This window comes from Vulpes lagopus, chromosome 11 (assembly GCF_018345385.1).
Source record: "Vulpes lagopus strain Blue_001 chromosome 11, ASM1834538v1, whole genome shotgun sequence".
NCBI classification, from domain to species: Eukaryota; Metazoa; Chordata; class Mammalia; order Carnivora; family Canidae; genus Vulpes; species Vulpes lagopus.
This window is the reverse complement of record NC_054834.1, coordinates 104,940,125-104,953,921: the sequence shown is the minus strand read 5'-3', so window position 1 is coordinate 104,953,921 and position 13,797 is coordinate 104,940,125. Positions and strand designations below refer to the sequence as shown.

General features: G+C 37.5%; 1 protein-coding gene across 5 annotated transcripts in view; it reads left to right on the top strand.

Moving 5' to 3' along the window:
• Positions 1-13,797, top strand: part of PDE1A (phosphodiesterase 1A) — a 320,756-nt gene that overhangs the window by 74,668 nt on the left and 232,291 nt on the right. Inside the window, exon 1 of one of the 5 annotated variants that reach the window (XM_041773639.1) lies at positions 10,003-10,511. The exons of the other annotated variants lie outside the window; for them this stretch is intronic. Within the exon in view, the coding sequence (XP_041629573.1) occupies positions 10,459-10,511 (53 nt within the window). The 5' untranslated portion in view covers positions 10,003-10,458. Of the gene's footprint in view, positions 1-10,002; positions 10,512-13,797 lie in introns of those variants that run through there. 5 annotated transcript variants of the gene reach the window in all.

The window sequence follows — 13,797 nt, the reverse complement described above, 5'->3', positions numbered from 1 at the left end:
AGCAATTCCAGAGATGAGATTTGCTAGGATGGATCATTCCAAAGAATATTACATGAGGGAAAGTGAGTAGAAATGGAGCAAAAATCTAAAGCTGGAATGAGTTTTTTTGAGAAGGGAATGGATGTGAGGGTACAAATATATGTGGTCTGTATTCTCTCTGCGAACTATTTTTGTTTTAAAAAGTTAATAGGGGTTAGTGACCTATTTCTATACATTTGAGTTATTTTCATAGAACCTACCACATAACTATTAAAATCTTGGCAAATTGAGTGGCTGCTTCTATTCAAAGTCAGTGTGAGTCACGATTATCTCTCCTGCTGTCTAATTCTAAAAGCTTGGAGAGTCAATAGGTTAGCATTTAGGAATTTTCCATTTACTGACATTGACTCAATTCATTCTTGGTGGTAGTTCTGATATTTATTCATAGGCATTACTGGAAGCTTAAGATGGACTTAAAATACAACCACCAACAACTACGAATTGAATCTAAAGTCATGTTGAAACCAAACTTAAAATATGGAGGAAACCTGGTAATGATGACTCAGTACTGAAGCTAAGTCAATGATTTCGTGATGGGTTTCAGAGCTGCAGAGAAACAGAACATGTCTCAGCATGCAAGTACCTTTGGACAATTTTCCACTGCCTGAAGAGCTGCAGATAACAACATTTTTGGCATGTTTGGGGAGTAATGGAAACTTCTGAATCACATGCTTTTAAACTGTGATATCACATTGATTATTTTTCTCATTACAACTCTGCTCTTACGTGATGGCGTGAGCCTCTTGAACTCTGCAGGCCACATTAGCCTGAACCACAGCGCACTGCTGCAGCCACAACCTGTCCTCCCAATCAACTGTTGTTGCCTAGTGCTAGTGGCTGATGAAACACTTTGCTTGCCCTTCATCTTAGCCTGGTTACTGAATATCTATTCCTCATTCAAGCCCCTGTTCAATCATCTCTTTCTTAGTCCTCTGACTCAAAAGGAATTTTATATTAAGGAGGCCTCTTTCTCTAATGTTTATTTAACTACCCGCTATGCATAAGTCATTTCCTTTTACAGTGAATTACATAGTGAGCTGTGGGTGGGTGGTTGGCTATGAGATTCTGCTTTAAATGATTTCCTTTGTTGTTGTTGTTGTTGATGTTTTCACAGAATGTCACACTCATTTAAAAGAAGTTGTCCTACTGCCAGCACTAAGGCTGTCAGAACTTGTGGGAGTGCTAATTGGAGCCAATCAAACTCTAACTGACCTGCTTCCACTTAAATGACAAAGGAGTTTTTCATCCTTTGTGAAGTAGGAGGGCTCTGCTCTGATACCTGGCCAAAGAGTCAGCCAAATCAGGGAACAGTTTTTCCTTGCCCCTTGAAGCTATGTACTTGGGCTTCCTTATTAATTCATTGAAGAAAATAACAATTCTGATCTATTTTATTATTGAATAAGTGGCTAATAAGCTCATTCTGACTGACAAGTCAGGAGCATTGAGTTTAAAACAATTAATGGGGTAGAGTCTGCTCTTTGCCCAATAAGGTAGAAAATAGTTTTGGTGAAATTGAGAACCATTTCCAAAGTGATTCATCAGCTGCACTGTCAGTTTTAATATTCAATGCATTTATTCTCAGATAGGTAGAGTTCCTCATGTGAAGAAGTGTAACAACAAATTTTTCAAGATGAAATACATACACGTATTAGTGTTTTGAAGCATTGCAAGAGATCAGTAAGAGTCTACTTATATACATAGAGGTGGAAACGTTTTCTCCTTTTCTACGTTCTTTGGCTGATCTAATAATTAAATTGATGTAAGATAGTAAACAAAATTTTGTAACATGGATACGTGGGAGAGACCCAGAAAAACTTAAGTAACTCCCAAATGGCCAAAGTCATCAACTTAAACATGGTTTTCAGCTAAAGACAGATGTTGGGGGTGGGAAGTCAGGAAAAGCATAGTAAACAAAAGTAAGGCTGTTTTTCAGGTTTAAGTCAAAGGTTTCTCTGATAGGTGTCTAGAGATTTAGATATCCTCCTCTTCCCAGTACAGCCAGGGAGACAACCTTAGAATTGCAGATTTCCCTAACAAATGTGTTTCTTACAAAAGGGTAACTTCTACTCAGTTTTCTGAGCCTCATCAGGGTCTTCGTTTCTTAAAAATAATGAGCTTAGGATAATCAATGTGCCAAAGTTATATATTTTGGAGTTGTTTTGATCCCCTTCAAAGACATGTATATAAGAAAAAATATGTATTTTTGTATAACTTGACTAGGTTTATGTTTAAGGTAGTTAGGAACAGTTAGATGTTCTGATTTTTCCCTTACTTTCTGTATCCTGAAGAGTGGGTTTATTCATCACTTAAACAGATGAATTTGTGAATAAATAATTAACATGACATACACAGATTATGAAGCGTGCTTATAAGGGGACAAAGACAGGACTGCAGGTATATAAATTCAGATAGGGTTGTCAGAAGAGTCACCTCTTGGAGGTGAAAGTGCAGCTGAAATCTGAGCAGTGGGCAGAAGGAACAGCATCCTAGACTGCAGGGACACTACATTCAAAGAGTCCGAAAGAGTGTGGAGTGTTCAAGGAACAAAATGCCGGCGTGGAGTGAGGAATGAGCAAATGAGATGGGGATAGATAGGTCAGGGCAGTGTTAAGATTGTGCTATAATTTACTCACTATGCACCCCCTGAAATGAATAAGAAAGCCGCATAAAATAATGCGAATAATGTGTTTCTCTCTCTTCCACTTAATAAATATGATCTTATCTTCTTCCAGTTAGCCAGAGGCACCAATGCAGTGTGGGGAGTGGGATTATTTTTATCACAGATGAAAGTAAAAACAAGTAAGAAGCCAGACTTTAATATACCTTGGAGTTATTTCGAGTTCTGTTCCAGAATACTGCAATAAAGTGAATATTCTATTAAAGCAAGTCAAATTAATATTTTGGTTTCTCAGTGCATAATCAAGTTATATTTATACTATTCTATATAATTAAGTATGCAATAGCATTGTGTCTAAAAACACAATGTACATACCTTAATTAAAATATACTTTATTGCTAAAGAAGCTAAACTTTTTTTTTTTTTAGCAATTTAAACTTTTTAAGCATCACCTAAACTTTCAGCAAGTTGTTAAGAAACAAAATTTAACGGGTAAATTTGAAGATCTAATTAGCTTTATAAGGGATTCATGCATGAGGCATCATCCCTTCAAGCACGTAGAGGGGAGCTCTAAGGAGTTGTACAAAATGAAAGTTTTTTGGATATTGAGTTTGTTAACTCCTTTATAGATTTTGGGTAAGTTGGGTGATGGGCATTGAGGAAGGCACTTGATGTAATGAGCACTGGATGTTATATGCAACTGATGAATCACTAAATTTTACCTCAGAAACTAATTAAAAAAAAAAAAATGGAAGGTTTTTGTAGGAAGGAGAGTGGGGTAAAGAAGTTATTAGCAAAACAAAAGAAAGGATTGTTTCAGGAACTTTCCCTTAAGGGAAAGAGCAGGGGTTCTTTATCCTGCAGATTACCTCATCTTCCTTGGGGCATAGAGAAGAACCCCGTGACAGATTACCTCCTTTGTGCTGATAAGAAAGTTTCTGATCAATCTGTTAAGACTACATTTCTGGGGGCTTTTGAAGCTGTAATTAGGTTAGGTATTAAACCCTGTTTTGAAAACCAAAAACCAAAAACCCTGTTTTGATGGCTTGTATAGAATAAGTGACTCCATCTCGGGCCTGTGGTGAGAGAGTAGTAATTTTTCTGCTGATGGAGGGTCTTGCCTCGGTGTTGATGGCTTTTGATGGATTACATGGTGGCAGTTCAGCTAAAGTTTTGGGGTAGCTGTGGCAATTTCTTAAAATAGGACAACAATGAAGTTTGCTGCATTGATTGACTCTTCCTTTTGCAAATGTTTTCTCTGTAGCATGTGACGCTATTTGATAGCATTTTACCCAAGGTAGATCTTTCAGAATTGGAGTCAATCTGTCACTGTTTTATCATCCAAGTTTACCTAATGTTTAAAATCCTCTGTTGTCATTTCAACAATGTACAGCATTCTCACCAGGAGTAGGTTGTATCTCAAGAAGCTGCTTTCTTGATTCATCCTTAAGAAGCAACTGCTCATTTATTAAAGTTTTATCATGAAATGATGACAATTCAGTCACATCCTCAGGCTCCACTTTTAATTCTTGTTCTCAAGGAATATGGAGGCAGAAGGAGAGGGACAGAGTAAGGGGAATGGCCAGTCAGTGGAGCACTCAAAACACACACGACATTTATCGATTAAGCTTAGAGTGTGGAGCATGAGCGCTTAGAGTGAAAGCTTACAGCAGGGAATTTTCCCATGTCTTGGTGAGTTTAGCTACAACAGAATAAAGATGGTGGAATGGCTTGTCCAATTCCAAGCCTTCCCTCTGGGTGGGATGAAGGGCCCAGGAAGTCCTGCTGTGCTGAGAAGAGTTTATCTATGCTATGAGCCTGCCATGCCCATTTAAGAGGTCAGGGAATCTTACACAGAAACCAAAGGATTAAGAACTTCATCAGGGATCCAGATGAAGGATATAATGTACATTTGAGGGTCCTGTACCACCAGCGAAGGGTGAGATTGGGTTTAAGGAGAAAGGAATGGCCATAGTGCCCAGACTGAGCCTACTGAACAAAACAGCCATAGATTTCAGCAATAGATGTCTTCAGGGAGCCAAGTGACCAGACAGAAAAAGGATATGGTTCCAGAGACCAGAGAAAACAGAGAGGTTCAGGGACTTGCAGGTTTGCATTTGAGGCCACCTTTTTTCTGACAGTACAGGGTCATAGAAACCCATGTCCCTCTAAGGTCAGATGCCTCCTTGAAGGAAAACAGTGGGTTGGAGGAAATATGAAAGTCTGAACATTTACCAGATATGACTAAGTTTTTAGAAAAAGAATATACAAAAAGATGATGAGATAGTACTAATAGTCACTTTGTTCATGTGATCATTCATTCAGTAAATAGCCACTGAATGTATTAGGAACAAGACAGACACTAATCCCTGTCTTCCTGTAGTTTACATTCCAGTCATGGTAGTTCCAAAGTGAAGCTATAGGAAAAAAAAAAAGGAAAAAAAGAAAACCGCTTAAATAGAAAAAAAAAACTAGAGATACTACAATTTATTTTCACATTTGAATAGCAATGTATTATATTTTTTCAATCCACAACAATGGGGATGAAAAGTATTCTGGTGGTATGCATAGACTCGTTGTGGTTAAGAAAAGCTAAAAATAAATACAGAGCTTATTCTTGTTTGGACACCAAGTTTAAATAACTTGACATGTTATCACAGGGTCAGTCATGGAGTCACAAAAATTTGGAGCTGGAAAGGCTCTTCGAGGTCACGAGGCCTGACTTCTTAGTTTGACTGCTAAGGAAACAGATGTGTAGGGAGTTGAGAAAATCACTGCTAGAGCTGGGATTTAAAAATACGGGCCTTGACATTAGTCCAGGGCTCTTTATAATAGAACACAGCTTCCATTTGAATCGTAGGAGAACATACTTATTGATTATTTCGCCTTGATATCAGTAGGCCTTCTCTGGGTCTGGCTCTTGTACGTAATGCGAACACAATGAACAATGCAATGATCTTGCAGTAGGGTAGAGGATTAAGAAAGTAGACACTCATCAGAGTGATTAATTTCTCCTTCTCTTTCTCCATAGAGTGAGAAATATAGCCCAGAAAGAACACAGGCAACCTCAGTGTCAGAGTCTCCACAAAGGTGACAGTTTAACTCAGTAGGGGTAAAAGCCTGGGCTCAAGAATAAGACATTTGAATTTAAATCCCAGCTCTACTACTTATGAACTAGCTTTGTAGCCAGTCAAGAGACATGTAGTAGGAAATTTGTCATGAAATATGGATGAAATGCTGAAGAGATTGCAAATGACTTACCTTGAAAGGGTACATTAGATTCAGAGTTATCTCTAAACGAGGCCAGTCTCATGCACTTATAGGCAGTAGCTTTTTGCTCAGTGGTACAGGGGCTGTGTGTGATTGGTACATTAGTCATAGTTTACACCCTTCTATTTATCTCAAGGTAGCAAATGGTGCTCCACTTTACTGATGCCATATTTATACATCAAATGAAAATTATGGCAGTGCTTGTATTTTATTTTTCTTGGTTTTATCAAAATGTAGGCACTTTTCTGGGAGAGTATCATATATGTGTTTTTCTTTCACATATGTTGTATCAAAAAAAATAAGATTGAGCACTCTGGAACTGGAGATTAGGTATAGGAGACACTCTAATCATACACAAGACTAGCACTAACCTTGATGGAAAGTAGAGAGGCAAGAGGGAAAGAAATTTTTTTAAAAATTTTATTTATTTAAAAAAATAATTTATTTATTTAAGAGGGAGAGAGATTGAGAGAGCACAAGCAGAGGGAGGAGCAGAGGGAGAGAGAGAAGCAGGCTCCCCACTGAGCAGCAAGTCCAATGTAGGGCTGCATCCCAGGACCCTGAGATCCTGACCTGAGCCAGAGGCAGATGTTTAACCAACTGAGCCACCCAGGTGCCCCAAAACGTGTTTTTTAATTGAAATATCATATGTATATAGTAGTAAAACCTAAAATGCCATTTGTTCTTCTCTTTCTTGCATTTCCTTCCCATTTCTCTACTAAGTTTAAAACTCATTTAAATACATAACTTGTGACCTTGTGTTTAATTAGACTTTGTGAAAAAAACAATTTTTGTCTCAGGCTGATATTTGACTAGACTTACCTGGTAAAGTGATACTTTATAGATAAGTTCATAACCCAGTTCTTGGGCTGTCATTGCATGATTTTTCATCCATTGCATACTTTTTGGCACTTATGCATAACAGAGCTATAGAACAAAGTATTTCAATAGAAAAAAAAGAAAGAAAAGAAAAACAAGAGAAAGTAAAGCTCACCTCTTTTCCAAGATGCTAAAAACAAAACACCATGACACGCCTAGTCTCCACTTGGTTGGGAATGTTATGGAGCTAATCTATGTTTTTTGTCACACACCATGAGTTATGTTGGATACATTGGTGTGTTTCAGCTGAGTATTTTAACAAATTAATTTAAGGAATATTTATTAAGCACCCGTTTTGGCAGTCTCTAACAATGCTGAGTGGGGGGAAGGTGTGTGTGTGTGTGTGTGTGTGTGTGTGTGTGTGTGTGAGAGAGAGAGAGAGAGAGAGAGAGAGAGAGAGAGGGACAGAGTAAGCACATGCCATGAGCAGGGGTTGCTGGTGAAAGTGTTAGACAAGGTCTACTGAAAGAGAGTTTACCATAACAGAAAAAATATAAACACCATTTCTGATTCCCACTCCCAGGAAGAAACTATGCATAATAAATTGTATTTGGTTTATTTTATAGGAGTGTTGGCCTGGTTGGTTATTTATACAATATATTTTAGTTCTTTACACAGTACAATTGTGTTAATTTAAGGAATATATTTTTGTAATTTAAGCAACAATAGTGGAGTCCTTTTATCTTATTGAATAATTCTGCAATAAGTTGAGTAAGTTAATAAATGAAACTTTCTTCCGAATGTTACATATAAATACTTTTTGATAAAAAGATTTACGAAAACATTTAAGAAATACATATTTTCCTTTGTGCCAGATGAATAAATTTAACTTATTGGTATTTTCTCATGGCTTTTTAGGCTTTAAGATTGGGTTTAAATATGGTGCTTGAAATAAATGGGAATCTAAGCTTTCTACCTTAACTAAAGAACACAAAGAATATAAAATTAATCACGACAAAAATATTATTTTTCTATAATTAATTTAACAAGTTTAAGATTCTGCAGTTGATAGTCAAGTCTTCGAGCTTCAAGTTAGATTTTATACTTGACTTGCCATTTGAGCTGTACCTTGGCTAGAAGTTTACTAGTATTTATGTTGAGTTCCTTCCATCCTGTAAATGAAGAAATCATCTCACCTTTCTAATTCAAAAGTAGACAAAATGAAAGTTAATTTTTAAAAGTTGATGACCTTATTCTCTAGGGTTATCTCTCAGGAGTATTTGTGCTAAATTAATAGTAATATAGATGAACCTTGAGTACAGAAATTGACTGCCACCCATAAATGCCAAAATCCTTCCAGAAGACCTGTATATCATGGTATTTCTTATGTGCCTTCCTATACAAAGAAACAGAATATGATAATTAGTTTAAATTAAAACAAATTATTTGACTCATTAGATTATGATTAAAGTAATAATTAGGGATCCCTAGGTGGCTCAGCGGTTTAGTGCCTGCCTTTGGTCTGGGGCATGATCCTGGAAGCCCTGGGATCAAGTCCCACATCCAGCTCCCTGGATGGATGCCTGCTCCTCCCTCTGCCTGTGTCTCTGCCTCTCTCTCTCTATGTCTCTCATGAATAAATAAATAAATTCTTAAAGTCATAATTAGCCAAAGCATATGGTTACAATAATGCATTTATTCCAAAGGTCTGCATATCAGTTTGCATGTAGATGGTCTCCAGATTTAACTGCAGTGTCGCACACGTGTCAGGTTGTGATTGGATGCCTATTGATGGTGACGAGAACACTGATTTAGATGTCATTAAGTAGATATGTAATATCTACAGAGATACATACAATATAAAATTTCTTTTTATTTATTATTTTTAAAATTTCTTTTTATTTATGACTTCTTTACTTAAAGCTTACATAATAAATGTGTATTTTTGGAGTATTGGGCCTCATAACTTCTATGCTAGTTCCTTTGCAAGAAGCAAAGTAATCATATTGAGAAATAGCATGATAGTACCATTAAAACTGGAAGAGAACATAGAATTCAATTGATGTTATTACTTCATTTTATAAATACAAGAACAGGGGCTCAGATAGGTCAAGAATTTTCCAATAGTGGCCCTGCATTTTCATGATAGACCTAGGACTAGAACCCATTTATTATTTTTAGTTCAATCCTGTCTCAGAATGATTAAAAAAATAAGGTATGGATTAGAACCATGCTCTACAAAATCAGTGATTTCTCTGAAATTCTCTTCTTCTTTGTCTTTCCACTAAGAGGAAAATAAAAGGGTGTAATTACTCCCGTGGAGGTATTTGGAGAGTGCTAAGAACTACAGATTGCAACCATGTAGGTCATATCCTCCTCTATGTCATTTGACCCTTGTTTGATCATTCGGGAGCATCTCAATTTCCCTGGCCTTTATTTCACGTATATTTTTAAAACATTTTAATCATGCTTTGAAATGGTTTATTTTATTGCATACCAAACTTCTGGCCTGGAATCTCATGCCACTATTGATTGAGTAGGAATTTTGTTAGTGATTCAGATATAAGAATGTCTCCAAAATATGTTACATTAAAATGTGAGGGTTCACCTTATCTCTATCTAGAACTAGAGCTCCTGCAGTGTGAGTCTAAGTCTTCCAAGTAAAACAGTTTTTAATGTCATTTATTTTCAGCTGTTTACAACTTCCCTCAAATATCTACATTTCTTTCTTTTTATTTTTGAAATTCAAATTTGATCATATAAAATATAAAAACCTTAGGTTCCAAGGAAGTTTGGGGAACTTAAAAAAAAAAAAAAGTGTGTGTCTATGTATATGTGTGTTTCCATAGCATTTTTTTTTCCCCAGTCTCCAGGTAGTTGGAAAGTCACTCTGGGTACAGACATCTGGGCACAATGTCACACTGATAGAATTGAGCAATTTTTGTTTTTCTAACTTTTGTAGCTCTGGCCAGCTTCACATGGGCTTCTAAAGGTTGAAATGATATCTTTGACTTTAACCAAGTGTAGGTTATTGAGTTATGAGTGCCAAAAACCATGAGTGGCCTCCACAGTCCATCCAGTGTGAATAAAAGCAATATTGTAAAATAATTATAATCTTTTGAAGCAGAGCCAGGCATGCAGCCTGAGCCCATCTTCCTTCGTTAATCTGTATACAGCTCTTCTTTTAAGGGAACAAACTTTCAGAGGGTACTCACATGGGACTGCTGAACCAGCTGTACAACTTTTATTTTGAAGAAAAAAAGTTGAGCCTCAGAACAGGCTGTTTTAAAGACAGGGAGGGACTTAGCTTTTCAGAGCTTGACCAGCATGTGGAAGGAGTGCTCTCATGGCTGCAATAACTCAGGGAGCTCCTACCTGGGTGCCACTAGGGTAGGAAGTTTTCTGTTTGTTTTGTTCTGTTTCCGAGGGTCCTGTGCACTTCTCTTGCCTGTATCAACGTGACTGTTGGTGGTTTTTGCACACCCTGCTCTGTGGGGGAGTGCCCCAACGTGCCTGTCTTATGTGGCCTCTATGGACACACTGTTCAGCTGGCAGAGAGCAGGGAAGTTTTCTCCCAGCACCCAAAAAGAGAAAGAGGAAACTACTTTTTCCTTCTGGGCTCCTTGCAGCACGATAGACCAGGATAAGCTTCTACATTCTCTCCCTGGATTTCTGGAGTGGTTTCCAGGAAGAAGTTAAACTTTTACCTTTAAATGGATGACCATGTCACAATCAGGAAGAAACATCTCCAAAGACCCATCTTTAGGTAAGTAATGCTACATCCCAGTTGGCTCCAGGGCTCTCAGGAAAAATCACTTCTTACCCTTAACTTGGGAATTTTGGCACTAAGCTACAGCAAAGCAGTAGAGTGTGTCTCAAGTTTAGCTTCATGCATACCTAAGGAGTCCTTTTATTTTCTATTTTCTGAAACTCTGTGCACAAGCTCTTATCAACTCCTCAAAAGATATTTTAAAAGCAAATTAGCTATTCAAGCACATGAATGACACAGCACTGGAAAAACTTCTAAAACATTATGCAATCCCTCGCTGTTTGCAATGGTTGCACAGCCCTCTAAATTGGAAATACTGTGCTTGGTTATTTCAACTGATTATACTCAGAGATAATGTTTCGGTGCAGCAAATGCTATACCTTTTTGCAGTAATGTGTGAAAAGACAAATGTGAACTTGATGGCTGTACGGTAAAGTATATACCTCTACAGCTCGTTCAGGGGTATCTTTCTGCAGTTTAGGAAACAACAGGGCAACAGGAAAATTAAGTTTTTGTGGTGAAATCTATGGCCAGAAAAAATGTAGATACAGTATAATAAATTGAGCTAAGATTTTATTTTCTATGTGTGTGTGGGGGCTTACCCTTTCTCTAGAGAACAGCAATTTCTTCATTGACTCTTTAACCCTTGATTCTTAAGTCACTTATGTACTTTAGAATTCAGAATTAGGAATTTAACATTTTAAAGAGGCTAGAAAGTCAACACGATTTCTGCCTTGTAAGACAGAAGATTTTTTTTTTTTTTGACAGAAGATTTTTTAAAAAGAAGCTGATTACATATAAATTTTGGGCTTCCCCCAAAATAATGTCCTAAACAAAGCTGAGATATTACATGTTAGCAAAATGAGACATTAAAGTCAAGTTGCAGTCACAGTTGTTGATCTAGAGTTAACTACAGGATAGTAGAAGTTTATGGATGGAATTCCTGGCATTTTGTGATTGTCACATAATGAATAAGAGTGGGCCTCAAGGCATATGTTTTATGTATTGATTAAGCGTTATTATAGTGTTATTAGTAGCTACTAATATATATTTTTGTAATGCTTAAAATGCTAGCTTAAATATGTTTCACAACCTTTTTAAAAATAAATCGTATTGGGGCGCCTGGGTGGTTCAGTTGGCTAAGTGTCCTGCCTTCAGCGCAGGTCATCATCCCAGGGTGCTGGGATGAAGCTCCGAGCCCGGCATTGGGCTCCCTGCTGAGCGGGGAGCCTGCTTCTCCCTCTCCTTCTGACCCCCCACCCCTGCTTGTGCTCTGTCTCCCTCTCAAATAAATAAATAAATAAATAATCTTAAAAAAATCATATTTAAATCTACACATGTGGACTTAATATCATAACCTCTGCCTACATTTTATGCAGTAATGGCAATAAATAACCAAAAATCCAAAATGACCGTAGAATGTGTATTCACCTGCCATAATTCCTGTGTAACTAATTTGTATTTTCCCCCAAGTGCATGTATGACTTCAAGAAGATGTGACAGTAGCACAGATGATTCCAAACTCAATCCCATTGAGGGCACCATGAGAAGAGGGCATCTGCGGAAATTCAAGAAGGCGAGATTGTGTTGGATAAAGTCAGATCCACTTAGCCAGTAGCATTAACGTGTTACCCCGTTGGGAAGCTGTTGGATTGAAGCGGGTGGTCTTTCACCACTGCTTTATGTGAATCCATATCCCCTTCTGCTGCATTGTGTGCTGAAGTGCCACTCACAGGGAAATTGAGACTCCTCTGTGCTTCAGTTCTTTTTCATGTAAAGTAACTGAGATGCTTTGCCCCCAAAATAGAATACAATTTGGCAAATTCGAATGATTGCCTCATGATCCTAGTGACCTAGAAGAGAAAACATAGCTGCCAAGGAGGACATACTTTCACTTAAGCAACTGTTTCGAGCAAGTGTACAAATAAATGGTCCCTGGCTAAAAACAGGTTATTAAGGCTAGATTTTGGGGTTGGGATTGATTGGTCAATTGGCATGTTGACAGATGGCTTTGCTTTTATCAGGATATGATTGTCATGAGGAAAAAGGGAGGTGGAGAGTATCTTAATAAAGCATACAAATGAGTAGAAAATTTTGGGTGATTTTTCAGTAAAACACAGCACTGGCTTTCTGGTACCTAGTTGTACTTTTGGGCAAGTTAGGAAGTGGTTTCAGACTGCTTTTGGTATCTTATGCCCTTATTCCATGCCTCACTTCATTTTCTTTTTTGGTCTCCTTTCTCTGTTCCCTTGTCTTCTTGGGCTAGTATTGGACTGTCCACCTCTCACATTGGAACATCTTTCTCAAGCCTGCCTTTCTGGATCAGAGACCCATGTACCACACCTTTCCTTCTCAATATGTACTTGTTCACAACCTATTTCCTAAAGGGTTTGCAATACTAGTTCTCAATCCACTTGGTGAGCAAATTAGTGCTAGACTGTTTGTGTGTGTCAGTCACAGATTTGACAGGATTTTTGTGAAAATAGTATTTTAACTGTTTATAAATAATTCACTTAAAATATTAGTCATTAAGAGAGGTCAGTCCAGGATTTGGGGGGAAATATCTGACATATTGGCACCATTCAAATTTTTATACACAGACTACTTTCTCCTGCAGATGAACCCACGGGTTAAATTCAGTTCACCTGGCCTTGTCTGATTGATTATAAGTCTCCAGAATCTGGGCTACTGCATTGAAGAGGTCAGACATGATAAAGAAAAACACATCTTTTTTTTTTTTTTCTTTTTAAGAAAAACACATCTTATCTGCCTTCACATGACATATCGTCTAGTATATACCTAGATAACTATGGCACAGGAACCTGATGGGTGCCAAAAAGGAGGTGACAAAGTCCTGGGAAATTATAATGAGACAGATTTCAATGATGACTAATTCTGACACCTAAGTGAATTGAGAGAGATGAGCAAGATTTTATTTTTTTTAACTTAATTTTTGAAACTGAATAAGCATCGATTTTTAATTAGCATAATCTCCCTAATTTCAGGCAAAAAAGTCATCCATCAAGTGCAAAAAGTTAGTTGAGAGGCTTTAGAGCAGACAGTAGATGTTGAAATTCCATATCCATGGCTGGGTGTGATTCTGGGAACACTGTGAGAAATCTTACGTATTCTTTAGATTTTGCCTCTAAGAATGTCTGTGTCTCCTATGATGGTGATTCTTGAATCATCTCACATAGTAAGGTTAGCAAGTCTATGTTTTAAAAGTCTTTTGTGGGGACACCTCGGGGGCTCAGTGGTTGAGTGTCTGCTTTGGGCTCAAGTC